Raw genomic sequence first — 25,024 nt, 5'->3', positions numbered from 1 at the left:
ATCACCCCGGCTGTATGGGCGTGGTTTAAGGGGGCGGGGTCGCGGAGGGGGCGGGGCCACACCCTGGCCCAGTTTTACTGGTTTTTACTGGTTTTTATTGGGTTTTTGCTGCGGGTGCATCCCAGTATAAACCAGTTCGGCAGCGGACGGGTCCCAGTTTGTCCCAGTATAAACCAGCAGCTCCCAGTTCACTTCCAGACGGTTCCCAGTTTGTCCCAGTATAACCCAGGAGCTCCCAGTTCAGCTCCAGCCGGGTCCTGCTGGGTCCCAGTTTGTCCCAGTATAACCCAGCAACTCCCAGTTCAGCTCCAGCCGGGTCCTGCTGGGTCCCAGTTTGTCCCAGTATGACCCAACACGTCCCAGTTCACTTCCAGACTGGTCCCAGTTTGTCCCAGTTCAGCTCCAGGGTGTCCCAGTATAACCCAGCGCCTCCCAGTTCAAATCCTGGTGGCTCCCAGTTTGTCCCAGTCCGGCCCCAGCGCATTCCGGTCTGTCCCAGTATGATCCAGCGGCTCCCAGTGCGTCCCAGTCCGCTCCCAGTTCGTCCCAGTTCGTCCCAGTTCGTCCCAGTTTGTCCCAGTTCCTCCCGGCCTCCGACGCGGCGGCCCCGCGTTGCCAAAGCAACGCCTCGCCCCGCCCCTCCGAGCTGTCAATCAATCGCCTCGCCCAATCAGCGCGCGAGGCTGCGAACCGTCCGCAGGGGCGGGGTTTGGCGTGACTGACAGCGTTCTGAACCAATGGGAAGAGGAGGGGGGCGGGGACTGCGGCAGCGCCGACCAATCAGAGCCGCGGAAGCCCTGCAGGAGCGGAGCGGGCGGCCCCGTACGGCCCCTCAGAGCCGGGGCGGCGGCGGCGGCGAAGATGGCGGCGGCGGACGGCGACGATTCGCTTTACCCGATCGCAGTGCTCATCGACGAGCTCCGCAACGAGGACGTGCAGGTAGCGCTGCCGGGGCTTCGCCGCGACATCCCCGCGCCTTTCCGCGGCCTCGGGGCCTTCCCGCGGCCTCTAGGCCCCGGCCGCCATCGCCGGCTCGCTGCGCTGCGGCCCCCGCTGCTGATGGCCGCTATGAGACGGCCGCGCTGATTGGCTGAGGCGGCCCGGTCCCCTCAGGAGCGGGCGAATGGGGGGCGGCGTTGCATGTGTGGGGTCGTTTTGGTCCTCTTGGTGATTGCGATGAAAAGCGCGCTGTGATTGGCTGGCGTTGGCTTCGGGTTTTGTAAGGCGCGTTCTGATTGGTCCGCAGCGCGCTGAGGGGAAAAATCCCCCCCCGCCCGCCGTGGCGCCCCCTAGCGGAGGGGCAGCGCGGCGTTGCCCCGCCCCTCTGTTCGCCGCAGCCAATGGCAGCGCGAGGCCGAGGCAGCGCCGCTCTCCATTGGCTGCCGCCGGCATGGGCGTGGCTCGGGGGAGCCAATCGGGGCGCTCCTCTCTACTGCGGAGCCGTGAGACGCCGCTCCTGATTGGCTGCCTCGCGTTGGGGGCGGGGCTTGCTCCGTGAGGGGGCAATTTTCCATTTTTTTTCCCCCCAAATTTTCCTCAAATTTTTTCCTTTTTCTTTGTTGTTTTTTTTTGTTTGTTTGTTTTTTAATTCCAGCTGCGCCTCAACAGCATCAAGAAGCTCTCGACCATCGCGCTGGCGCTGGGCGTGGAGCGAACCCGCAGCGAGCTCCTCCCTTTCCTCACCGGTAATTTGACAGAATTCCCCAAAAAATTTCCCCAAAAATTTCCCCAAAAATCCGGGTGGGAGCTCCCAAAATTCTTAAAAAATCGAGATAAATCTTTCTATGAGGTGATTTGGGTGCGGAGTGGGCGTGGCTTGGTGTGGTGGGCGTGGTTTGGTGTGGTGGGCGTGGCTCAGGGGATGATTGACAGGTGTCAGGTGAGGTGATTGATTGACAGGTGTGTCACCTGTGCTGTCACAGACACCATCTACGATGAGGACGAGGTGCTGCTGGCGCTGGCCGAGCAGCTCGGCACCTTCACCGCCCTCGTGGGGGGACCCGAGTTCGTGCACTGCCTGCTGGTGAGAGCCCCAAAAATTCACCTGGGGGACACAAAAATTCACCTGGGGGACACAAAAATTCACCTGGGGGACCCAAAAATTCACCTGGAGGGGCCAAAAATTCACCTGGACACCTGAAAATTCACCTGGGGGACTCAAAAATGTACCTGGGGGACACAAAAATTCACCTGGGGGACTCAAAAATGCACCTGGGGACACAAAAATTCACCTGGGGACACAAAAATTCACCTGGAGGACCCAAAAATCTACCTGGGGGGGCTCAAAAACTCACCTGAGGGACACAAAAACTCACTTGGGAATCAAAAGAACTCACCTGGGGGACATAAAAACGTACCTGGGGGACCCAAAAATTCACCTGGGGGACTCAAAAATGCACCTGGGAAATCCAAAAACGCACCTGGGGACACAAAAACGCACCTGGAGGGCTCAAAAACTCATCTGGGGGACCCAAAAATTCACCTGGACACCTGAAAATTCACCTGGGGGACCCAAAAATTCACCTGAGGGGCTCAAAAACTCATCTGGGGGACACAAAAATTCACCTGGGGGACACAAAAATTCACCTGGGGACACAAAAACTCACCTGGGGACACAAAAACGCACCTGGGGACACAAAAATTCACCTGGGGACACAAAAATTCACCTGGACACCTGAAAATTCACGTGGGGGACCCAAAAATTCACCTGGGAACCAAAAAAACTCATCTGGGGGGCCAAAAAAATGCAACTGGGGGACTCAAAAATGTACCTGGGCACCCTAAAAATTCACCTGAGGACCCAAAAATTCACCTGGAGGGCTCAAAAATGTACCTGGGGGACACAAAAATTCACCTGGGGACCAAAAAAATACACCTGGGGGGCTCGAAAATGTACCTGGGGGACACAAAAATTCACCTGGGGGGCCAAAAAATGTACCTGGGGGACACGAAAACTCACCTGGGGACACAAAAACCTCACCTGGGATCCCTGAACTCACGTCCTGTGTCCATCTGTCCATCCTTTATCTCTCTGTCCATCCAATGTCCATCTCCCCACCCCAATGTCTACTTGTCCATCTGTCCTTCTGTCCACCCCATGTCCCTCTGTCCATCCTTTATCCCTCTGTCCATCCAATGTCCATCTGCCCACTCAATGTCCCTCTGCCCACCCCAATGTCCACCTGTCCCTCTGTCCATCCTTTATCCCTCTGCCCACCTCGTGTCCATCTGTCCATCCATCCCTCTGTCCATCCCATGTCCCTCTGTCCATCCTTTATCATGTCTCTGTGTCCACCCTGTGTCCCTGTGTCCGTCTGTCCATCCATCCATCCATCCTTTATCCCTTTGTCCATCCTTTATCATGTCCCTCTGTCCATCCAATGTCCCTCTGTCCATCCTTTGTCCTTCTGTCCATCCTTTATCCCTCTATCCATCCAATGTCCATCTCCCCACCCCAATGTCTGCTTGTCCATCTGTCCATTTATCCCTCTGTCCATCCAATGTCCCTCTGCCCACCCCAATGTCCATCTGTCCATCCCCATGTCCCTCTGTCCACCCCATGTCCCTGTGTCCATCTGTCCATCCTTTATTCCTCTGTCCACCCTGTGTCCATCTGTCCATTTATCCATCTGTCCATCCTTTATCCCTCTGTCCATCCAATGTCCATCTCCCCACCCCAATATCTACTTGTCCATCTGTCCATCTGTCCCTCTGTCCATCCAATGTCCCTCTCCCCACCCCACTGTCCGTGTGTCCGTGTGTCCAGCCGCCCCTGGAGAGCCTGGCCACGGTGGAGGAGACGGTGGTGCGGGACAAGGCGGTGGAGTCGCTGCGCGCCGTGAGCCACGAGCACTCGCCGCCGGACCTCGAGGGTCACTTCGTGCCGCTGGTCAAGCGCCTGGCGGGCGGCGACTGGTTCACGTCCCGCACCTCGGCCTGCGGCCTCTTCAGCGTCTGCTACCCCCGAGTGTCCAGTCCTGTCAAGGCTGAGCTGCGCCAGTGAGTGACCACTGGGGACAGTGGGGTCAGGGGAGTGACCATTGAGGGGTGGGAGTGACCACAGGGGTCAGGGAGTGACCTCGGCCTGCGGCCTCTTCAGTGTGTGCTACCCCCGAGTGTCCAGTCCTGTCAAGGCTGAGCTGCGCCAGTGAGTGACCACTGGGGTGTGAGTGACCATTGGGGTGTGTGAGTGACCATTGGGGTCAGGGAGTGACCTCGGCCTGCGGCCTCTTCAGCGTCTGCTACCCCCGAGTGTCCAGTCCTGTCAAGGCTGAGCTGCGCCAGTGAGTGACCACTGGGGTGTATGAGTGACCACTGAGGGGTGTGAGTGACCATTCATGGGTGTGAGTGACCACAGGGGTCAGAGAGTGACCTCGGCCTGCGACCTCTTCAGCGTCTGCTACCCACGGGTGTCCAGTCCTGTCAAGGCTGAGCTGCGCCAGTGAGTGACCACAGGGGTGTGTGAGTGACCATTGGGGCCAGTATGGGGTCATAGAGTGACCATTGGGGACAGGGAGTGACCTCGGCCTGCGGCCTCTTCAGCGTCTGCTACCCCCGAGTGTCCAGTCCTGTCAAGGCTGAGCTGCGCCAGTGAGTGACCACTGGGGTCAGTGGGGTCAGGGAGTGACCATTGGGGTCAGGGAGTGACCATTGGGGTCAGGGAGTGACCTCGGCCTGCGGCCTCTTCAGCGTCTGCTACCCCCGGGTGTCCAGTCCTGTCAAGGCTGAGCTGCGCCAGTGAGTGACCACTGGGGTGTGAGTGACCATTGAGGGGTGTGAGTGACCATTGGGGTGTGAGTGACCATTGGGGTCAGGGAGTGACCTCGGCCTGCGGCCTCTTCAGCGTCTGCTACCCCCGAGTGTCCAGTCCTGTCAAGGCTGAGCTGCGCCAGTGAGTGACCACTGGGGTGTGAGTGACCATTGGGGTCATTGAGTGACCTCGGCCTGCGGCCTCTTCAGCGTCTGCTACCCCCGAGTGTCCAGTCCTGTCAAGGCTGAGCTGCGCCAGTGAGTGACCACTGGGGTGGGAGTGACCATTGAGGGGTGTGAGTGACCACAGAGGTGTGTGAGTGACCATTGGGGACAGGTAGTGACCTCGGCCTGCGGCCTCTTCAGCGTATGCTACCCCCGGCTGTCCAGTCCTGTCAAGGCTGAGCTGCGCCAGTGAGTGACCACTGGGGTCAGGGGGGTCAGTGAGTGACCACTGGGGTCAGTATGGGGTCATTGAGTGACCATTGGGGTCAGGGAGTGACCTCGGCCTGCGGCCTCTTCAGCGTGTGCTACCCACGGGTGTCCAGTCCTGTCAAGGCTGAGCTGCGCCAGTGAGTGACCACTGGGGTGGGAGTGACCATTGGGGACAGTATAGGGACAGGGAGTGACCACAGGGGTCAGGGAGTGACCTCGGCCTGCGGCCTCTTCAGCGTCTGCTACCCACGGGTGTCCAGTCCTGTCAAGGCTGAGCTGCGCCAGTGAGTGACCACTGGGGTGGGAGTGACCATTGGGGTCAGTATAGGGACAGGGAGTGACCACAGGGGTCAGGGAGTGACCTCGGCCTGCGGCCTCTTCAGCGTCTGCTACCCCCAAGTGTCCAGTCCTGTCAAGGCTGAGCTGCGCCAGTGAGTGACCACTGGGGTGGGAGTGACCATTGAGGGATGTGAGTGACCATTGAGGGCTGTGAGTGACCATTGGGGACATTATAGGGACAGGGGAGTGACCTTTGGGGTCAGGGAGTGACCACTGAGGGGTGTGAGTGACCATTGGGGACAGTATGGGGTCGGGGGAGTGACCCTTGGGGTCATTATGGGGTCAGTGAGTGACCACAGGGGTCAGGGGAGTGACCACAGGGGTAACAGGGAGTGACCACAGGGTCAGCAACCCATCCCAGGTGTGCTCAGGTGTGTGTGGGCAGTGCCCAGGTGTGCCCAGGTGTGTGTGGGCAGTGCCCAGGTGTGTGTGGGCAGTGCCCAGGTGTGCTCAGGTGTGTGTGGGCAGTGCCCAGCTGTGCCCAGGTGTGTGTGGGCAGTGCCCAGGTGTGCCCAGGTGTGTGTGGGCAGTGCCCAGGTGTGTGTGGGCAGTGCCCAGGTGTGCCCAGGTGTGTGTGGGCAGTGCTCAGGTGTGTGTGGGCAGTGCCCAGGTGTGCCCAGGTGTGCCCAGGTGTGTGTGGGCAGTGCCCAGGTGTGCCCAGGTGTGTGTGGGCAGTGCTCAGGTGTGTGTGGGCAGTGCCCAGGTGTGCCCAGGTGTGTGTGGGCAGTGCCCAGGTGTGCTCAGGTGTGTGTGGGCAGTGCCCAGGTGTGTGTGGGCAGCACCCAGGTGTGTGTGGGCAGTGCCCAGGTGTGCCCAGGTGTGTGTGGGCAGTGCTCAGGTGTGCTCAGGTGTGTGTGGGCAGTGCCCAGGTGTGCTCAGGTGTGCTCAGGTGTGTGTGGGCAGCACTCAGGTGGGCATGGGCGGTACCCAGGCAGGTGTGGGCACCCCCCAGGTGTGCCCAGGTGTGCTCAGGTGTGTGTGGGCAGTGCCCAGGTGTGTATGAGTGGTACCCAGGTATGCTCAGGTGTGCCCAGGTGTGCATGGACAGCACTCAGGTGTTTCCAGGTGTGTGTGGGTGGTACCCAGGTGCGCCCAGGTGTGTGTGGGTGGTACCCAGGTGCCCCCAGGTGACCCAGGTGTGCCCGCAGGTACTTCCGGAACCTGTGCTCGGACGACACGCCCATGGTGCGCCGCGCCGCCGCCTCCAAGCTGGGCGAGTTCGCCAAGGTGCTGGAGCTGGAGCACGTCAAGAGCGAGATCATCCCCATGTTCTCCAACCTGGCCTCCGACGAGCAGGTGAGCGCACCTGGGCACACCTGGGCACACCTGGGCGCACCTGGGATACACCTGGGGGCACCTGGGGGGGCTGGGATACACCTGGGCACACCAGGGGGGGCTGGGATACACCTGGGGGCACCTGGGATACACCTGGGGGGGTTGGGACACACCTGGGGGCACCTGGGATACACCTGGACACACCTGTGCAGGACTCAGTGCAGTTGCTAGGAGTGGAGGGGTTACCTGGGGGTTATTGTGACTCACTTGAGGGTTACCTGAGGCTCACCTGTGCACACCTGGGGGTTACCTGTGCACACCTGCACTCACCTGAGCTCACCTGTGCTCACCTGTACCCACCTGTGCCCACCTGCAGGACTCAGTGCGGCTGCTGGCACTCAAGTCATGAACACAGGGGGTTATTGTGACTCACCTGAGCTCACCTGGTGGTTACTCTGACTCACCTGTGCTCACCTGTGCCCACCTGTGCAGGACTCAGTGTGGCTGCTGGCAGTGGAGAGGTTACCTGGGGGTTATGTAGGGGTTACTCTGACTCACCTGAGGCTCACCTGCACACACCTGAGGGTTACCTGGTGGTTACTCTGACTCACCTGTGCTCACCTGTGCCCACCTGCAGGACTCGGTGCGGCTGCTGGCGGTGGAGGGGTTACCTGGGGGTTACTGTGACTCACCTGTGGGTTACCTGAGCCTCACCTGCACACACCTGTGGGTTACCTGAGGGTTATCTATGCTCACCTGTGCTCACCTGAGCCCACCTGCAGGACTCGGTGCAGCCACTGGCAGTCAAGTCATAAACCTCTGGGTTACCTGAGGGTTACCTGTGCTCACCTGAGGGTTACTGTGGCTCACCTGGTGGTTACTCTGACTCACCTGAGGGTTACCTGTGCTCACCTGTGCTCACCTGTGCTCACCTGCAGGACTCAGTGTGGCTGCTGGCAGTCAAGTCATGAACATGGGGGGTTACTGTGGCTTACCTGGGGGTTATTGTGAGTCACCTGAGGGTTACCTGAGCCTCACCTGTGCTCACCTGAGCTCACCTGTGCTCACCTGCAGGACTCAGTGCAGTTGCTAGGAATGGAGGGGTTACCTGGGGGTTATTGTGATTCACCTGAGGGTTACCTGCACACACCTGGTGGTTACCTGAGCCTCACCTGAGGGTTATTGTGACTCACCTGAGCTCACCTGTGCTCACCTGTGCTCACCTGTGCAGGACTCGGTGCGGCTGCTGGCGGTGGAGGCGTTACCTGGGGGTTACCTGGGGGTTACTGTGCCTCACCTGAGGGTTACCTGAGCCTCACCTGGGGGTTATTGTGACTCACCTGGGGGTTACCTGAGCTCACCTGAGGGTTACCTGTGCTCACCTGTGCCCACCTGTGCCCACCTGCAGGACTCGGTGCGGCTGCTGGCATTGGAGGGGTTACCTGGGGGTTACCTGAGGGTTACTGTGCCTCACCTGAGGGTTACCTGAGCTCACCTGCACACACCTGGGGGTTACTCTGACTCACCTATGTTCACCTGAGCTCACCTGTACTCGCCTGCAGGACTCAGTGTGGCTGCTGGCAGTCAAGTCATGAACATGGGGGGTTAATGTGGCTCACCTGAGGCTCACCTGGGGGTTACCTGTGCTCACCTGAGCTCACCTGTGCCCACCTGTAGCACTTGGTGCAGCCACTGGCAGTCAAGTCATGAACCTCTGGGTTACCTGAGGGTTACCTGTCCTCACCTGGTGGTTACTCTGACTCACCTGCACACACTTGTGCTCACCTGTGCAGGACTCGGTGCGGCTGCTGGCGGTGGAGGTGTGCACAGGGGGGGTTACTGTGCCTCACCTGAGGGTTACCTGTGCTCACCTGTGCACACCTGTGCTCACCTGTGCAGGACTCGGTGCGGCTGCTGGCGGTGGAGGCGTGCACATGGGGGTTACCTGGGGGTTAACCTGAGCCTCACCTGGGGGTTATTGTAACTCCCCTGAGGGTTACCTGAGGGTTACCTGTGCCCACCTGAGCTCACCTGTAGTCACCTGTGCAGGACTCAGTGTGGTTACTGGTACTCAAGTCATGAGCACAGGGGGTTACTGTGCCTCACCTGAGGGTTATTGTGACGCACCTGGTGGTTACCTGAGCCTCACCTGGGGGTTACTCTGACTCACCTGGGGGTTACTCTGACTCACCTGGTGCTCACCTGTGCTCACCTGTGCCCACCTGCAGGACTCGGTGCGGCTGCTGGCGGTGGAGGCGTGCACATGGATAGGGGGGGAATCACCTGAGGGTTATTGTGACTCACCTGTACTCACCTGGTGGTTATTGTGACTCACCTGAGGCTCACCTGCGCTCACCTGTGCCCACCTGCAGGACTCGGTGCGGCTGCTGGCGGTGGAGGTGTGCACAGGGGGGGTTACCTGAGCCTCACCTGAGGGTTACCTGAGCTCACCTGGGGGTTACTCTGACTCACCTGAGCTCACCTGTGCTCACCTGCAGGACTCGGTGCAGCCACTGGCAGTCAAGTCATGAACATGGGGGGTTAATGTAGCTCACCTGAGGGTTACCTGAGCTCACCTGCACACACCTGGGGGTTACTCTGACTCACCTGTGTTCACCTGAGCTCACCTGTACTCATCTGCAGGACTCAGTGTGGTTGCAGGCACTCAAGTCATGAGCACAGGGGTTTACTGTGACTCACCTGAGGGTTATTGTGACTCACCTCTGCACACCTGAGCTCACCTGTGCCCACCTGTGCCCACCTGCAGGACTCAGTGTGGTTGCTGGCAGTCAAGTCGTGAACATGGAGGGTTAATGTAGCTCACCTGAGGGTTACTCTGACTCACCTGGGGGTTACCTGAGCCTCACCTGCACACACCTGGGGGTTACCTGAGCCTCACCTGCACACACCTGGGGGTTACCTGTGCACACCTGAGGGTTATTATGACTCACCTGAGCTCACATGTGCTCACCTGAGCTCACCTGTGCTCACCTGTGCCCACCTGCAGGACTCAATGTGGCTGCTGGCAGTGGAGGGGTTACCTGGGGGTTACCTAAGGGTTACCTGAGGGTTACCTGTGCCCACCTGTGCTCACCTGTGCCCACCTGCAGGACTCGGTGCGGCTGCTGGCGGTGGAGGCGTGCACAGGGGGGGGTTACTGTGGCTCACCTGAGGGTTACCTGAGCTCACCTGCACACACCTGTGCTCACCTGGACACACCTGTACTCACCTGTGCAGGACTCAGTGTGGCTACTGACACTGGAGGGGTTACCTGGGGGTTATCTGCGGGTTATTGTGCCTCACCTGAGGGTTACCTGTACTCACCTGCACACACCTGTGCCCACCTGTGCAGGACTCGGTGCGGCTGCTGGCGGTGGAGGCGTGCGTGAGCATCGCGCAGCTGCTGCCGCAGGAGGAGCTGGAGGGGCTGGTGATGCCCACGCTGCGCCAGGCGGCCGAGGACAAGTCCTGGCGCGTCCGGTACATGGTGGCCGACAAGTTCACCGAGGTGGGGGCACACCTGGGGGCACCTGGGCACACCTGGGGGGTGGGAAACGGGGAAAAAATGGGGAAATTTGGGGTTAAAATGGAAAAATTTGGGGAAAAAATGGGGAAATTTGGGGTTAAAATGGGGAAATTGGGATTAAAATGGAGGAAATTGGGGGTTTGGGCACACCTGGGCACACCTGGGGGTACCTGGGGGGAGCTGAGGGCACCTGGGCACACCTGGGGGCACCTGGGGAGGGAGAAATGTCGAAAAAATGGGGAAATTTGGGGTTAAAATGGAGAAATTTGGGGTTAAAATGGAAGAATTTGGGGTTAAAATGGAGGAAATTGAGGGTTTGGGCACACCTGGGCACACCTGGGGTTACCTGGGACACACCTGGGCTCACCTGGGGCACACCTGTGACACCTGGGCACACCTGTGCCACACCTGTGCCACACCTGGGCTCACCTGTGCCATACCTGAGCACACCTGGTCACACCTGAGCTCACCTGGGGCTCACCTGGGGCGCACCTGCGCACACCTGTGCTCACCTGTGATACACTTGAGCACACCTGGGCACACCTGGGGTTACCTGGGACTCACCTGGTCTCACCTGTGACATACCTGGGACTCACCTGTGACACACCTGGTCACACCTGGGCTCACCTGGACACACCTGGGCACACCTGGGGTTACCTGGTCTCACCTGTGACATACCTGGTCTCACCTGGGGCTGATCTGGGCACACTTGCACACACCTGGTCACACCTGAGCACACCTGGGGCTCACCTGGGCTCACCTGTGCCACACCTGGACACACCTGGGGTTACCTGTGCCCCACCTGGTCCCACCTGGTCTCACCTGTCCATCCCCCCCCCCAGCTGCAGCGCGCCGTGGGCCCCGAGATCACCAAGACCGACCTGGTCGGGGCCTTCCAGAGCCTGATGAAGGACTGCGAGGCCGAGGTGCGCGCGGCCGCCTCCCACAAGGTCAAAGGTCAGCCTGGGGTCACTCACCTGTCCTGGGGGTCACTCACCTGTCCCAGGTGTCCCCCTCACCTGTCTGAGGTGTCCCCTCTGTCCCCAGAGTTCTGTGAGAATCTCTCCCCCGACTGCCGCGAGGCCGTGATCATGGGGCAGATCCTGCCCTGCATCAAGGTGAGCGCACCTGGGCACACCTGGGCACACCTGGGATACACCTGGAGAGGGGTGGGATACACCTGGAGAGGGGTGGGATACACCTGGAGAGGGGTGGGATACACCTGGGGGCACCTGGGGAGGGGTGGGATACACCTGGGCACACCTGGGATACACCTGGGGGGGATAGGAGCACACCTGGGGACACCTGGGATACACCTGGGCCTGAGGCACACCTGGAACAAACCTGTTCTCACCTGTACACACCTGTGCACATCTATAACTCACCTGTTGTCACCTGTGCACACCTGTGCACACCTGTACTCACCTGTTCTCACCTGTAACTCACCTGTGCTCACCTGTAACTCACGTCTCTCACTTGTAACTCACCTGTTCTCACCTGCTCTCACCTGTTCTCACCTGTACACACCTGTTCTCACCTGTAACTCACCTGTTCTCACCTGTACTCACCTGTTCTCACCTGAGCTCACCTGTAGCTCACCTGTGCATACCTGCACTCACCTGTTCTCACCTGTATTCACCTGTGCCCACCTGTACACACCTGTAACTCACCTGTTCTCACCTGAGCTCCCCTGTTCTCACCTGTTCTCACCTGTAACTCACCTGAGCTCACCTGTAACTCACCTGTAACTCACCTGTTCTCACCTGTTCTCACCTGTACACACCTGTGGACACCTGTTCTCACCTGTTCTCACCTGTTCTCATCTGTACTCACCTGTTCTCACCTGTTCTCACCTGTAACTCACTTGTGCTCACCTGTAACTCACCTGTTCTCACCTGTGCTCACCTGTGCTCACCTGCTCTCACCTGTTCTCACCTGAGCTCACCTGTAACTTACCTGTGCTGACCTGTTCTCATCTGTACTCACCTGTACTCACCTGTGCTCACCTGTAACTCACCTGTTCTCACCTATGCACACCTGTTACTCACCTGTAACTCACCTGAGCTCACCTGTGCACTCCTGTGCACACCTGTGCTCACCTGTTCTCACCTGTGCTCACCTGTTCTCACCTGTACACACCTGTCCTCACCTGTCCCACCTGTCCTCACCTGTTCTCACCTGTGCTCACCTGTACACACCTGTCTCACCTGTAACTCACCTGTGCTCACCTGTCTTCACCTGTGCTCACCTGTAACTCACCTGTGCTCACCTGTTCTCACCTGTCTCACCTGTAACTCACCTGTGCCCACCTGTCCCGCCTGTGCAGGAGCTGGTGTCGGACGCCAACCAGCACGTGAAGTCGGCGCTGGCCTCGGTGATCATGGGGCTGTCCCCGATCCTGGGCAAGGACAACACGGTGGAGCACCTGCTGCCCCTCTTCCTGGCACAGCTCAAAGATGAGGTAACACACCTGAGATACACCTGGGCACACCTGAGATACACCTGAGCACATCTGAACACACCAGTTCCCTCCCAGTTCATCCCAGTCCATCCCAGTTCCCATTAACAAACCACCAGTGTCTCCCTGTCTCCCCCTGGTGGCGGCTTTGGGAACTGCGCCCTGTTCCCAGTCCATCCCAGTCCCTCCCAGTCCCTCCCAGTCCCTCCCAGTCACTCCCAGTCCCTCCCAGTCCATCCCAGTCCCTCCCAGTGCCTCCAAACTGGGCTCCAGCCCTCTCCCAGTGCCTCCCAGTCCCTCCCAGTTCATCCCAGTGCCTCCCAGTCCCTCCCAATCCCCTCCCAGTCCCTCCCAATCCCCTCCCAGTCCCTCCCAGTCTCTCCCAGTGCCTCCAAACTGGGCTGTAGCCCTCCTCCAGTCCCTCCCAGTCACTCCCAGTGCCTCCCAGTTCATCCCAGTTCATCCCAGTCCATCCCAGTTCCCATTAATAAACTGCTGTTGTTTCCAAGTCTCCCCCTGGTGGTGACTTTGGGAACTGCGCCCTGTTCCCAGTCCCTCCCAGTTCATCCCAGTCCATCCCAGTGCCCCCAAATCCCCTCCCAGTCCCCTCCCAGTCCTCTCCCAGTCCTCTCCCAGTTCCTCCCAGTCCATCCCAGTCCATCCCAGTCCCTCCAAACTGGACTGCAGTCCTCTCCCAGTGTCTCCCACTAACTCCCAGCGCCTCCCAGTTCATCCCAGTCCCTCCCAGTTCCCATTAATAAATCCTCTGTCTCTCTGTCTCCCCCTGGTGGTGACTCTGGGAACTGCGCCCTGTTCCCAGTCCCTCCCAGTCCCATCCCAGTTCATCCCAGTCCATCCCAGTTCCCGTTAATAAACTCCTATTGTTTCCAAGTCTCCCCCTGGTGGCGGCTTTGAGAACTGCGCCCTGTTCCCAGTCCCTCCCAGTGCCTCCCAGTGCCCCCAAACTGGGTTCCAACCCTCTCCCAGTGCCTCCCAGTCCCTCCCAGTCCCTCCCAATCCATCCCAGTGCCCCCAAATCCCCTCCCAGTCCCCTCCCAGTGCCTCCCAGTAACTCCCAGTGCCTCCCAGTTCATCCCAGTCCCTCCCAGTCCATCCCAGTTCCCATTAATAAACTGCTGTTGTTTCCAAGTCTCCCCCTGGTGGTGACTCTGGGAATTGCGCCCTGTTCCCAGTGCCTCCCAGTCCCATCCCAGTCCCTCCCAGTCCCTCCCAGTGCCTCCAAACTGGACTGCAGCCCTCTCCCAGTCCCTCCCAGTAACTCCCAGTCTCTCCCAGTCCATCCCAGTCCATCCCAGTCCCTCCCAGTTCCCATTATTAAACTTCTATTGTTTCCAAGTCTCCCCCTGGTGGCGACTTTGGGAACTGCGCCCTGTTCCCAGTCCCTCCCAGTCCCTCCCAGTGCCTCCCAGTCCATCCCAGTCCCTCCCAGTGCCCCCAAATCCCCTCCCAGTGCCTCCCAGTAACTCCCAGTCCCTCCCAGTGCCCCGAGGTGCGGCTGAACATCATCTCCAACCTGGACTGTGTCAATGAGGTGATCGGCATCCGGCAGCTCTCGCAGTCGCTGCTCCCGGCCATCGTGGAGTTGGCCGAGGACGCCAAGTGGAGAGTGAGGCTGGCCATCATCGAGTACATGCCGCTGCTGGCCGGCCAGCTGGTGAGACTGGGAGGGACTGGGAGCCACTGGGAGGGCACTGGGATGGACTGGGAGCAACTGGGAGGGGACTGGGAGCAACTGGGAGGGACTGGGAGTTACTGGGAAGGGACTGGGAGAAGGTTGGAGTCATGTATGTGGTGCGGCAATGGAGTTATAAGCTTGTTTATGGGAACTGGGAAGGAACTGGGATGGACTGGGAGGGGACTGGGAATGACTGGGATGGACTGGGAGGGACTTGGAGGTCACTGGGATGGACTGGGATGGACTGGGAAGGACTGGGAGTTACTGGGAGAGGGTTGGAGTCACGTATGTGGCACTGTGATGGAGTTCTAGGTTTGTTTGGGGGGACTGGGATGGCACTGGGAGCAACTGGGAGGGACTGGGAGTGACTGGGATGGACTGGGAGGGACTGGGAGGGGACTGGGATGGACTGGGAGGGACTGGGAGGGACTGGAGGAGGACTGGGATGGACTGGGATGGACTGGGAGGGACTGGGAGAAGGTTGGGGCCATGTATGGGGCAGTGCGATGGAGTTCTAGGCTTGTATGGGTGGACTGGGAGGGACTGGGAGGGACTGGGATGGACTGGGAGGGACTGGGAGGGGACTGGGATGGACTGGGAGGCACTGGGAGGGGTCTGAGAGGGACTGGGATGGACTGGGAAGGACTGGGAGTTACTGGGAGAGGGTTGGAGTCACGTATGTGGCACTGTGATGGAGTTATAGGCTTGTTTGGGGGAACTGGGACGGCACTGGGAGCAACTGGGATGGCACTGGGAGCAACTGGGATGGACTGGGAGGGACTGGGAGCAACTGGGAGGGCACTGGAAGCAACTGGGAGAAGGTTGGAGCTTTGTATAGGGGAGTGCGAGGGAGTTATAGGCTTGTATGGGGGGATTGGGAGGGCACTGGGATGGACTGGGAGGGGACTGGGATGGACTGGGAGGGAACTGGGATGAACTGGGAGGGACTGGGATGGACTGGGAGGGGACTGGGATGAACTGGGAGGCACTGGGAGGGAACTGGGATGAACTGGGAGTTACTGGGAGGGACTGGGAGGGACTGGGAGGCACTGGGAACAGGGCGCAGTTCCCAAAGGCGCCACCAGGGGGAGACAGAGACAATGGGAGTTTGTTAATGGGAACTGGGATGGACTGGGATGAACTGGGAAGGACTAGGAGGGGACTGGGATGGACTGGGAGAGACTGGGAAGGACTGGGAGTTACTGGGAGGGAACTGGGAGGGACTGGGAGCGACTGGGAGGGGTTTGTCGGTACTGGTCATACTGGTTTACCTGGATTTGTACTGGTTTATATTGGTCCATACTGGTTTATATTAGTTTATACTGGTTTATACTGCGCCATACTGGTTTATACTGGTCCATACTGGTTTATACTGGTTTATACTGGTCCATACTGGTTTATACTGGTCCGTACTGGTTTATACTGGTCTATACTGGTTTATACTGGTCCTTACTGGTGTCTCTCCCCCCCCAGGGCGTGGAGTTCTTCGATGAGAAGCTGAACTCGCTCTGCATGGCCTGGCTGGTGGATCACGGTACTGGGAGGGCACTGGGAGCTACTGGGAGCTACTGGGAGGGACTGGGAGATACTGGGAGGGACTGGGAGGGCACTGGGAGGGCACTGGGAGGGCACTGGGAGGGCACTGGGAGTTACTGGGAGGGACTGGGAGGGCACTGGGAGTTACTGAGACCAGAGGAGTGGGGCGCTGATTCATGTTGATTTATATTGGTTTATACTGGTCCATACTGGTTTATACCGGTCCGTACTGATTGATACCAGTCCATAGTGATCTATACTGGCCCATACTGGTCCATACTGGTTTATACTGGTCCATACTGGTCCATACTGGTTTATACTAGTTCATACTGGTCCATACTCGTCCGTACCAGTCCACACTGGTCCATACTGGTCCATACTGGTCCACACCAGTTTATACTGGTCCATACCGGTTTGTACCAGTCTGTACTGGTTTATACTGGTTTATACTGGCCCATAGTGATACATACTGGTCCTTACTGGTTTATACTGTTCCATACTGGTTTATACCAGTCTATACTGGTCCTTACTGGTCCATATTGGTTTATACCAGTCTATACTGGTCCTTACTGGTCCATACTGGTCCATACTGGTTTATACTCATCCATACTGGTCTGTACTGGTCCATACTGGTTTATACTGGTCCATACCAGTTCATACTGGTCCATACTGATTTATAATGGTCCATACGGATTTGTACTGGTCCATACTGGTCCATACTGGTTTATACTGATTTATACTGGACCATACTGGTTTGTACTAGTCTGTACTAGTTTATACTGGTCCATACCAGTCCATACTGGTTTATACTGGTCCATAGTGATGCATACTGACTTATACTGGTCCATACTGGTTTTTATTGGTCCATACCGGTTTCTACTGATCCATACTGGTCCGTACCAGTCCGTACCAATCCGTACTGGTTTATACTGGTCCATAGTGATACATACTGATTTGTACTGATCCATACTGGTCCGTATTGGTCCATACTGGTTTATACTAGTCCTTACTGGTCTGTACTGGTCCATACTGGTCCTTACTGGTCCATATTAATCCATACTGGTCAATACTGATCCGTACTGGTCCTTACCAGTCCATGCTGGTTTATACTGATCCATAGTGATGCATACTGGTTTATACTGGTCCATACTGGTCCTTACTGGTCCATCCCTCTCCCCCCAGTGTACGCCATCCGCGAGGCCGCCACCAGTAACCTGCGCAAGCTGGTGGAGCGATTCGGGCACACCTGGGCCCAGGGCACCATCGTCCCCAAGGTGCTGGCCATGGCCGCCGACCCCAACTACCTGCACCGCATGACCACGCTCTTCTGCATCAACGTGGGTACACCTGGGGGCACCTGGGATACACCTGGGGGCACCTGGGCACACCTGGGGGCACCTGAGATACACCTGGGGGCACCTGGGGGCACCTGGGGGCACCTGGGCACACCTGGGATACACCTGGGCACACCTGGGGGGGATAGGAACACACCTGGGCACACCTGGGGGCACCTGGGGGCACCTGGGTACACCTGGGGGAGATAGGAACACACCTGGGTACACCTGGGATACACCTGGGTACAGCTGGGGGCACCTGGGGGGGATAGGAACACACCTGGGCACACCTGGGCACACCTGAGATACACCTGAGATACACTTGGGATACACCTGGGCACACCTGAGCACACCTGAGCACACCTGGGCACACCTGGGATACACCTGGGCACACCTGAGCACACCTGGGCACACCTGGGATACACCTGGGCACACCTGAGCACACCTGGGCACACCTGGGCACACCTGGGATACACCTGGGCACACCTGAGCACACCTGGGCACACCTGGGATACACCTGGGCACACCTGAGCACACCTGGGCACACCTGGGATACACCTGGGCACACCTGAGATACACCTGGGCACACCTGGGCACACCTGGGGGGGATAGGAACACACCTGAGCACACCTGACCTGAGACATGAGCAATGGATGTTTCCAATCCCTGTCCCCATCTCACCTGTCCGAGATGTTCCCCTCTCACCGGTCACACCTGTCTTACCTGTATCTCACCTGTCTCACCTGTCTGTGTCACACCTATCATACCTGTTCATGTATCACCTGTATCTCACCTGTATCTCACCTGCCCAGGTGCTGTCCGAGGTGTGCGGCCAGGAGGTGACCACCCAGCAGATGCTGCCCTGGCCCTGTCACACCTGTCCATGTCACACCTGTCACACCTGTCCCATGTTACCTGTCACACCTGTATCTCACCTGTATCTCACCTGCCCAGGTGCTGTCCGAGGTGTGCGGACAGGAAGTGACCACCCAGCAGATGCTGCCCTGGCCCTGTCACACCTGTCACACCTGTATCTATCACACCTGTATCTATCACACCTGTCACACCTGTCCCATGTTACCTGTCTATATCTCACCTGTCTCACCTGTCCAGGTGCTCTCAGAGGTGTGTGGCCAGGAAGTGACCACCCAGCAGATGCTGCCCTGGCCCTGTCACACCTGTCCTGTGTTACCTGTCACACCTGTATCTATCACACCTGTATCTCACCTGTATCTCACCTGCCCAGGTGCTCTCAGAGGTCTGCGGACAGGAAGTGACCACCCAGCAGATGCTGCCCTGGCCCTGTCACACCTGTCCTGTGTTACCTGTCACACCTGTGTCTGTCACACCTGTCCCATGTTACCTGTCCATGTCACACCTGTATCTCACCTGTATCTCACCTGTCCAGGTGCTCTCAGAGGTGTGTGGCCAGGAGGTGACCACCCAGCAGATGCTGCCCTGGCCCTGTCACACCTGTCCATGTCACACCTGTCCCATGTTACCTGTCACACCTGTATCTATCACACCTGTATCTCACCTGTCTGTATCTCACCTGTCCAGGTGCTCTCAGAGGTGTGCGGACAGGAGGTGACCACCCAGCAGATGCTGCCCTGGCCCTGTCACACCTGTCCTGTGTTATCTATCACACCTGTCCCATGTTACCTGTCCATGTCTCACCTGTCTCACCTGTATCTCACCTGTCACACCTGTCCAATGTCACCTGTCCAGGTGCTCTCGGAGGTGTGTGGCCAGGAGGTGACCACCCAGCAGATGCTGCCCTGGCCCTGTCACACCTGTCCATGTCACACCTGTCACACCTGTGTCTATCACACCTGTCCCATGTTACCTGTCCATGTCACACCTCTCACACCTGTCCAATCTCACCTGCCCAGGTGCTCTCAGAGGTGTGTGGCCAGGAGGTGACCACCCAGCAGATGCTGCCCTGGCCCTGTCACACCTGTCCATGTCACAGCTGTCTGTATCTCATCTATCACACCTGTCACACCTGTATCACACTTGTCCCATGTTACCTGTCTCACCTGTATCTATCACACCTGTATCTCACCTGTATCTCACCTGTCCAGGTGCTCTCGGAGGTCTGTGGCCAGGAGGTGACCACCCAGCAGATGCTGCCCACCGTGCTGCGCATGGCCCTGTCACACCTGTCCTGTGTTACCTGTGTCTATCACACCTGTCACACCTGTATCTCACCTGTCTCACCTGTATCTCACCTGTCCAGGTGCTGTCCGAGGTGTGCGGACAGGAAGTGACCACCCAGCAGATGCTGCCCTGGCCCTGTCACACCTGTCACACCTGTCCCATGTTATCTATCACACCTGTGTTTATCACACCTGTATCTCACCTGTCTCACCTGTCTGTCTCACCTGCCCAGGTGCTCTCGGAGGTGTGTGGCCAGGAGGTGACCACCCAGCAGATGCTGCCCACCGTGCTGCGCATGGCCCTGTCACACCTGTCCATGTCACACCTGTCACACCTGTGTCTATCACACCTGTCCCATGTTACCTGTCTGTATCTCACCTGTATCTCACCTGTATCTCACCTGTCCAGGTGCTGTCCGAGGTGTGCGGACAGGAAGTGACCACCCAGCAGATGCTGCCCTGGCCCTGTCACACCTGTCCCATGTTATCTATCACACCTGTGTTTATCACACCTGTATCTCACCTGTCCCATGTTACCTGTCCATGTCTCACCTGTCACACCTGTCCCATCTCACCTGTCCAGGTGCTGTCCGAGGTGTGTGGCCAGGAAGTGACCACCCAGCAGATGCTGCCCTGGCCCTGTCACACCTGTCACACCTGTCCCATGTCACCTGTCCATGTCTCACCTGTCTCACCTGTCTCACCTGTATCTCACCTGTCCAGGTGCTGTCCGAGGTGTGCGGCCAGGAAGTGACCACCCAGCAGATGCTGCCCTGGCCCTGTCACACCTGTCCATGTCACACCTGTCCCATGTTACCTGTCTGTATCTCACCTGTATCTCACCTGTCCAATCTCACCTGTCCAGGTGCTGTCCGAGGTGTGCGGTCAGGAAGTGACCACCCAGCAGATGCTGCCCTGGCCCTGTCACACCTGTCCTGTGTTATCTATTACACCTGTCCATGTCTCACCTGTCTCACCTGTCTCACCTGCCCAGGTGCTCTCGGAGGTGTGTGGCCAGGAAGTGACCACCCAGCAGATGCTGCCCACCGTGCTGCGCATGGCCCTGTCACACCTGTCACACCTGTCCTGTGTTACCTATCACACCTGTGTTTATCACACCTGTATCTCACCTGTCTCACCTGTATCTCACCTGTCTCTCACCTGTCCAGGTGCTCTCGGAGGTCTGTGGTCAGGAAGTGACCACCCAGCAGATGCTGCCCACCGTGCTGCGCATGGCCGCCGACGCCGTGGCCAACGTTCGCTTCAACGTGGCCAAATCGCTGCAGCGCATCGGGCCCATCCTCGACAGCGGGTACTGGGAATACTGGGTTATACTGGTTTGTACTGGGAGGGACTGGGATGTGCATCGGGCCCATCCTGGACAGCGGGTACTGGTGTTACTGGGTTATACTGGGTTATACTGGTTATACTGGGAGGGACTGGGGTGTGCATCGGGCCCATCCTGGACAGCGGGTACTGGTGTTACTGGTTTATACTGGGTTATACTGGGTTATACTGGGATGTGCATCGGGCCCATCCTGGACAATGGGTGCTGGTGTTACTGGTTTATACTGGGAGGGACTGGGATGGACTGAGAGGGACTGGGATGTGTACTGGGGCCTCCTGGACAGCGGGTACTGGGAATACTGGTTTATACTGGTTTATACTGGGAGGGACTGGGAGGGACTGGGGTGTGCATCGGGCCCATCCTGGACAGCGGGTACTGGTTATACTGGTTTATACTGGTTTATACTGGGAGGGACTGGTTATAATGGGAATTTGTACCAGGCCCATCCTGGACAGCGGGTACTGGGGCATACTGGGTTATACTGGTTTATACTGGTTTGTACTGGGAGGGACTGGGATGGACAGGGCCCATCCTCGACAGCGGGTACTGGTTTATACTGGGTTATACTGGTTTATACTGGTTTATACTGGGATGTGCATCGGGCCCATCCTCGACAGCGGGTACTGGTGTTACTGGTTATACTGGTTTATACTGGGTTGTACTGGTTTATACTGGGATGGACTGGGATGTGCATCGGGCCCATCCTGGACAGCGGGTACTGGGCATACTGGTTTATACTGGTTTATACTGGGAGGGACTGGGATGTGCATCGGGCCCATCCTGGACAGCGGGTACTGGGCATACTGGTTTATACTGGTTTATACTGGGAGGGACTGGTTATAATGGGAATTTGTACCAGGCCCATCCTGGACAGCGGGTACTGGGTTATACTGGTTTATACTGGTTATACTGGGAGGGACTGGGATGTGCATTGGGACCATCCTGGACAGCGGGTACTGGTTATACTGGTTTATACTGGTTTATACTGGTTTGTACTGGGATGGACTGGGACCATCCTCGACAGCGGGTACTGGGCATACTGGTTATACTGGTTTATACTGGTTTGTACTGGGATGTGCATCGGGCCCATCCTGGACAGCGGGTACTGGTTATACTGGTTTATACTGGTTTGTACTGGGAGGGACTGGGATGGACAGGGCCCATCCTCGACAGCGGGTACTGGTCATACTGGGTTATACTGGTTTATACTGGGAGGGACTGGGAGGGACTGGGGTGTGTACTGGGGCCATCCTCGACAGCGGGTACTGGGCATACTGGGTTATACTGGTTTATACTGGGAGGGACTGGGATGTGCATCGGGCCCATCCTGGACAGCGGGTACTGGGCATACTGGTTATACTGGGTTATACTGGGTTATACTGGTTATACTGGGAGGGACTGGGATGTGCATCGGGCCCATCCTCGACAGCGGGTACTGGTGTTACTGGGTTATACTGGTTTGTACTGGTTTGTACTGGGATGGACAGGGCCCATCCTGGACAGCGGGTACTGGGTTATACTGGTTATACTGGTTTATACTGGGAGGGACTGGGAGGGACTGGGATGTGCATCGGGCCCATCCTGGACAGCGGGTACTGGGTTATACTGGTTTATACTGGTTTATACTGGGAGGGACTGGGAGGGACTGGACCCATCCTCGACAGCGGGTACTGGTGTTACTGGTTATACTGGTTTATACTGGTTTGTGTATTGGGGCCTCCTGGACAGCGGGTACTGGGTTATACTGGTGTTACTGGTTATACTGGGATGGACTGGTTTGTGTATTGGGGCGTCCTGGACAGCGGGTACTGGGACATACTGGGTTATACTGGTTATACTGGGTTATACTGGTTATACTGGTTATACTGGGAGGGACTGGGGTGTGCATCGGGCCCATCCTCGACAGCGGGTACTGGGGATACTGGTTATACTGGTTTATACTGGGAGGGACTGGGCCCATCCTGGACAGTGGGTACTGGGCATACTGGGTTATACTGGTTTATACTGGGAGGGACTGGGATGGACAGGGCCCATCCTCGACAGCGGGTACTGGGTTATACTGGGTTATACTGGTTATACTGGGAGGGACTGGGGTGTGTACTGGGGCCCGTCCTGGACAGCGGGTACTGGGTATACTGGGTTATACTGGTTTATACTGGGAGGGACTGGGATGTGCATTGGGACCATCCTGGACAGCAGGTACTGGTTTATACTGGTTTGTACTGGGATGGACTGATTTATACTGGTTATACTGGGAATTTGTACCGGGCCCATCCTGGACAGCAGGTGCTGGTTATACTGGTTATACTGGTTATACTGGTTTGTACTGGGATGGACTGGGAGGGACTGGGATCAACAAGGCCCATCGTGGACAGCGGGTACTGGGTTATACTGGTTTATACTGGTTTATACTGGGATGTGTACTGGGCCCATCCTGGACAGCGGGTACTGGTTTATACTGGTTTATACTGGTTATACTGGGAGGGAGTGGGATGGACTGGGCCCACCTGTCCCTGTCTCACCTGTCCAATCTCACCTGTCCAATCTCACCTGTTTGATCTCACCTGTGTGATCTCACCTGTCCTTGTCTCACTTGTCTCACCTGTCTCACCTGTCTGCTCTTACCTGTTCCTTTCTCACCTGTCTGATCTCACCTGTCCCACTTGTCTCACCTGTCTCACCTGTCTAATCTCACCTGTCTGCTCTCATCTGTCTCACCTGTGTCTCACCTGTCTGATCTCATCTGTCTGATCTCACCTGTCCAATCTTACCTGTGTCTCACCTGTCTCACCTGTCCCTGTCTCACCTGTCTCACCTGTCTCACCTGTCCAATCTCACCTGTCTCACCTGTCGGGTCTCACCTGACCAGGACGCTGCAGACGGAGGTGAAGCCGGTGCTGGAGAAGCTGACGCAGGACCAGGACGTCGACGTCAAATACTTCGCACAGGAGGCGCTGACAGGTGAGGGGACACCTGGGACACACCTGGGGGGGAGAAACACACCTGGGGGGGACAGGGAAACACACCTGGGGAAGAGACACACACCTGGACACACCTGGGGGGAGAGAGAAACACACCTGGGGGGACAGAAACACACCTGGGGGGGACAGAAACACACCTGGGGGGGACAGAAACACACCTGGGGGGGATAAAAACACACCTGGGGGGGAGAGAAACACACCTGGATACACCTGGGACACACCTGGGGGGAATAAAATCACACCTGGGATACACCTGGGGACACCTGGGGGGAGAGAGAAACACACCTGGGGACACCTGGGCACACCTGGGAGGGATAAAATCACACCTGGGGACACCTGGAAGTCACTGAGGACACCTGGGAGGGGTTGGGGACACCTGGGCACACCTGGGGGGACAGCTGGGGGGGATAAAAGCACACCTGGGGACACCTGGGGACACCTGGGGGGGATAAAATCACACCTGGGACACACCTGGTGACATCTGGAGGTGATTAAGGACACGTGGGGGGGGTTGGGGACATCTGGGCACACCTGGGAACACCTGGGGAACACCTGGGCACACCTGGGGGCAAAGAGAAACACACCTGGGGACACCTGGGGGGGGTTGGGAGCAAAGAAGATTTGGGGGGACGGGGCTCAGGTGACCTCAGGTGAGCCCAGGTGTGCCCAGGTGTGCCCAGGTGAGGCTCAGGTGAGCCCAGGTGTGCCCAGGTGTGCCCCAGGTGTGCCCAGGTGTGTCCCAGGTGTGTCCAGGTGAGCCCAGGTGTGCCCAGGTGTGCCCAGGTGAGCTCAGGTGTGGCTCAGGTGTGCCCAGGTGTGCCCAGGTGTGCCCAGGTGAGCTCACCTGATCTCTCTCTCTCCCCTCCCCCCGCAGTGCTGGCGCTGGCCTGACCCCCCCGGACCCCCCCGCATGTGACCGGAGCTGTGACCGCCCCTCCCCCACCCCCATCCCCCTCCCCTCCCCACACAACGGTGTCACCCCTCCCCCACCCCCCACCGCCCCTCCCCCCCCGCTGTTCATCCGTTCATTAATTAACGATTTCGCCGTTAATAAAAATCACAACGAGGCTCCGGAGTTGTTTATTTGGGGAGGGGGGAGGGGCAAGGGTGGGGGAGGGGTCACGTGGTGCGAAACGCTCCCCTCCCCCCTTTAAAAAATCTAAAATAAAAAAAAATACACGCTGGCCC

At 58.0% G+C, this 25,024-nt stretch overlaps 1 protein-coding gene and 1 long non-coding RNA gene across 15 annotated transcripts; one reads left to right on the top strand and one right to left on the bottom strand.

Moving 5' to 3' along the window:
• The first annotated feature begins 778 nt into the window (after nt 1-778).
• Nucleotides 779-24,794, top strand: PPP2R1A (protein phosphatase 2 scaffold subunit Aalpha). 13 transcript variants are annotated; one of them, XM_042780132.1, is made up of 16 exons: nt 779-939; nt 1,595-1,685; nt 1,923-2,023; nt 3,767-3,999; nt 6,672-6,819; nt 10,151-10,306; nt 11,167-11,281; nt 11,372-11,442; nt 12,651-12,785; nt 14,284-14,457; nt 15,952-16,012; nt 17,197-17,351; nt 20,231-20,272; nt 20,719-20,819; nt 23,725-23,816; nt 24,711-24,794. In XM_042780132.1, exons 1-16 carry the CDS (start codon nt 862-864, stop codon nt 24,725-24,727), a joined length of 1,770 nt encoding a protein of 589 aa, XP_042636066.1. In that variant the 5' UTR covers nt 779-861; the 3' UTR covers nt 24,728-24,794. The 13 variants fall into 13 exon arrangements, with proteins under 13 accessions (XP_042636066.1, XP_032940336.1, XP_032940335.1 ...); XM_033084445.1 differs by lacking the exon at nt 20,231-20,272 and adding an exon at nt 18,909-18,950; XM_033084444.1 differs by lacking the exon at nt 20,231-20,272 and adding an exon at nt 18,161-18,202.
• LOC117010189 lies at nt 18,366-18,906 on the bottom strand. Of its 2 annotated transcripts, none has more exons than XR_004420580.1 (3): nt 18,886-18,906; nt 18,727-18,850; nt 18,366-18,391 (listed from the first exon to the last, which is right to left on the bottom strand). It is a non-coding gene; the product is annotated as an uncharacterized LOC117010189 (long non-coding RNA). The 2 variants fall into 2 exon arrangements; XR_004420581.1 differs by lacking the exon at nt 18,366-18,391 and adding an exon at nt 18,538-18,575 and having other exon boundaries at nt 18,738-18,850.
• Nucleotides 24,795-25,024: the final 230 nt, after the last annotated feature.

This window comes from Catharus ustulatus, chromosome 39 (genome assembly GCF_009819885.2).
Source record: "Catharus ustulatus isolate bCatUst1 chromosome 39, bCatUst1.pri.v2, whole genome shotgun sequence".
NCBI lineage: Eukaryota > Metazoa > Chordata > Aves > Passeriformes > Turdidae > Catharus > Catharus ustulatus.
This window is presented reverse-complemented; position numbering and strand designations above follow the sequence as displayed.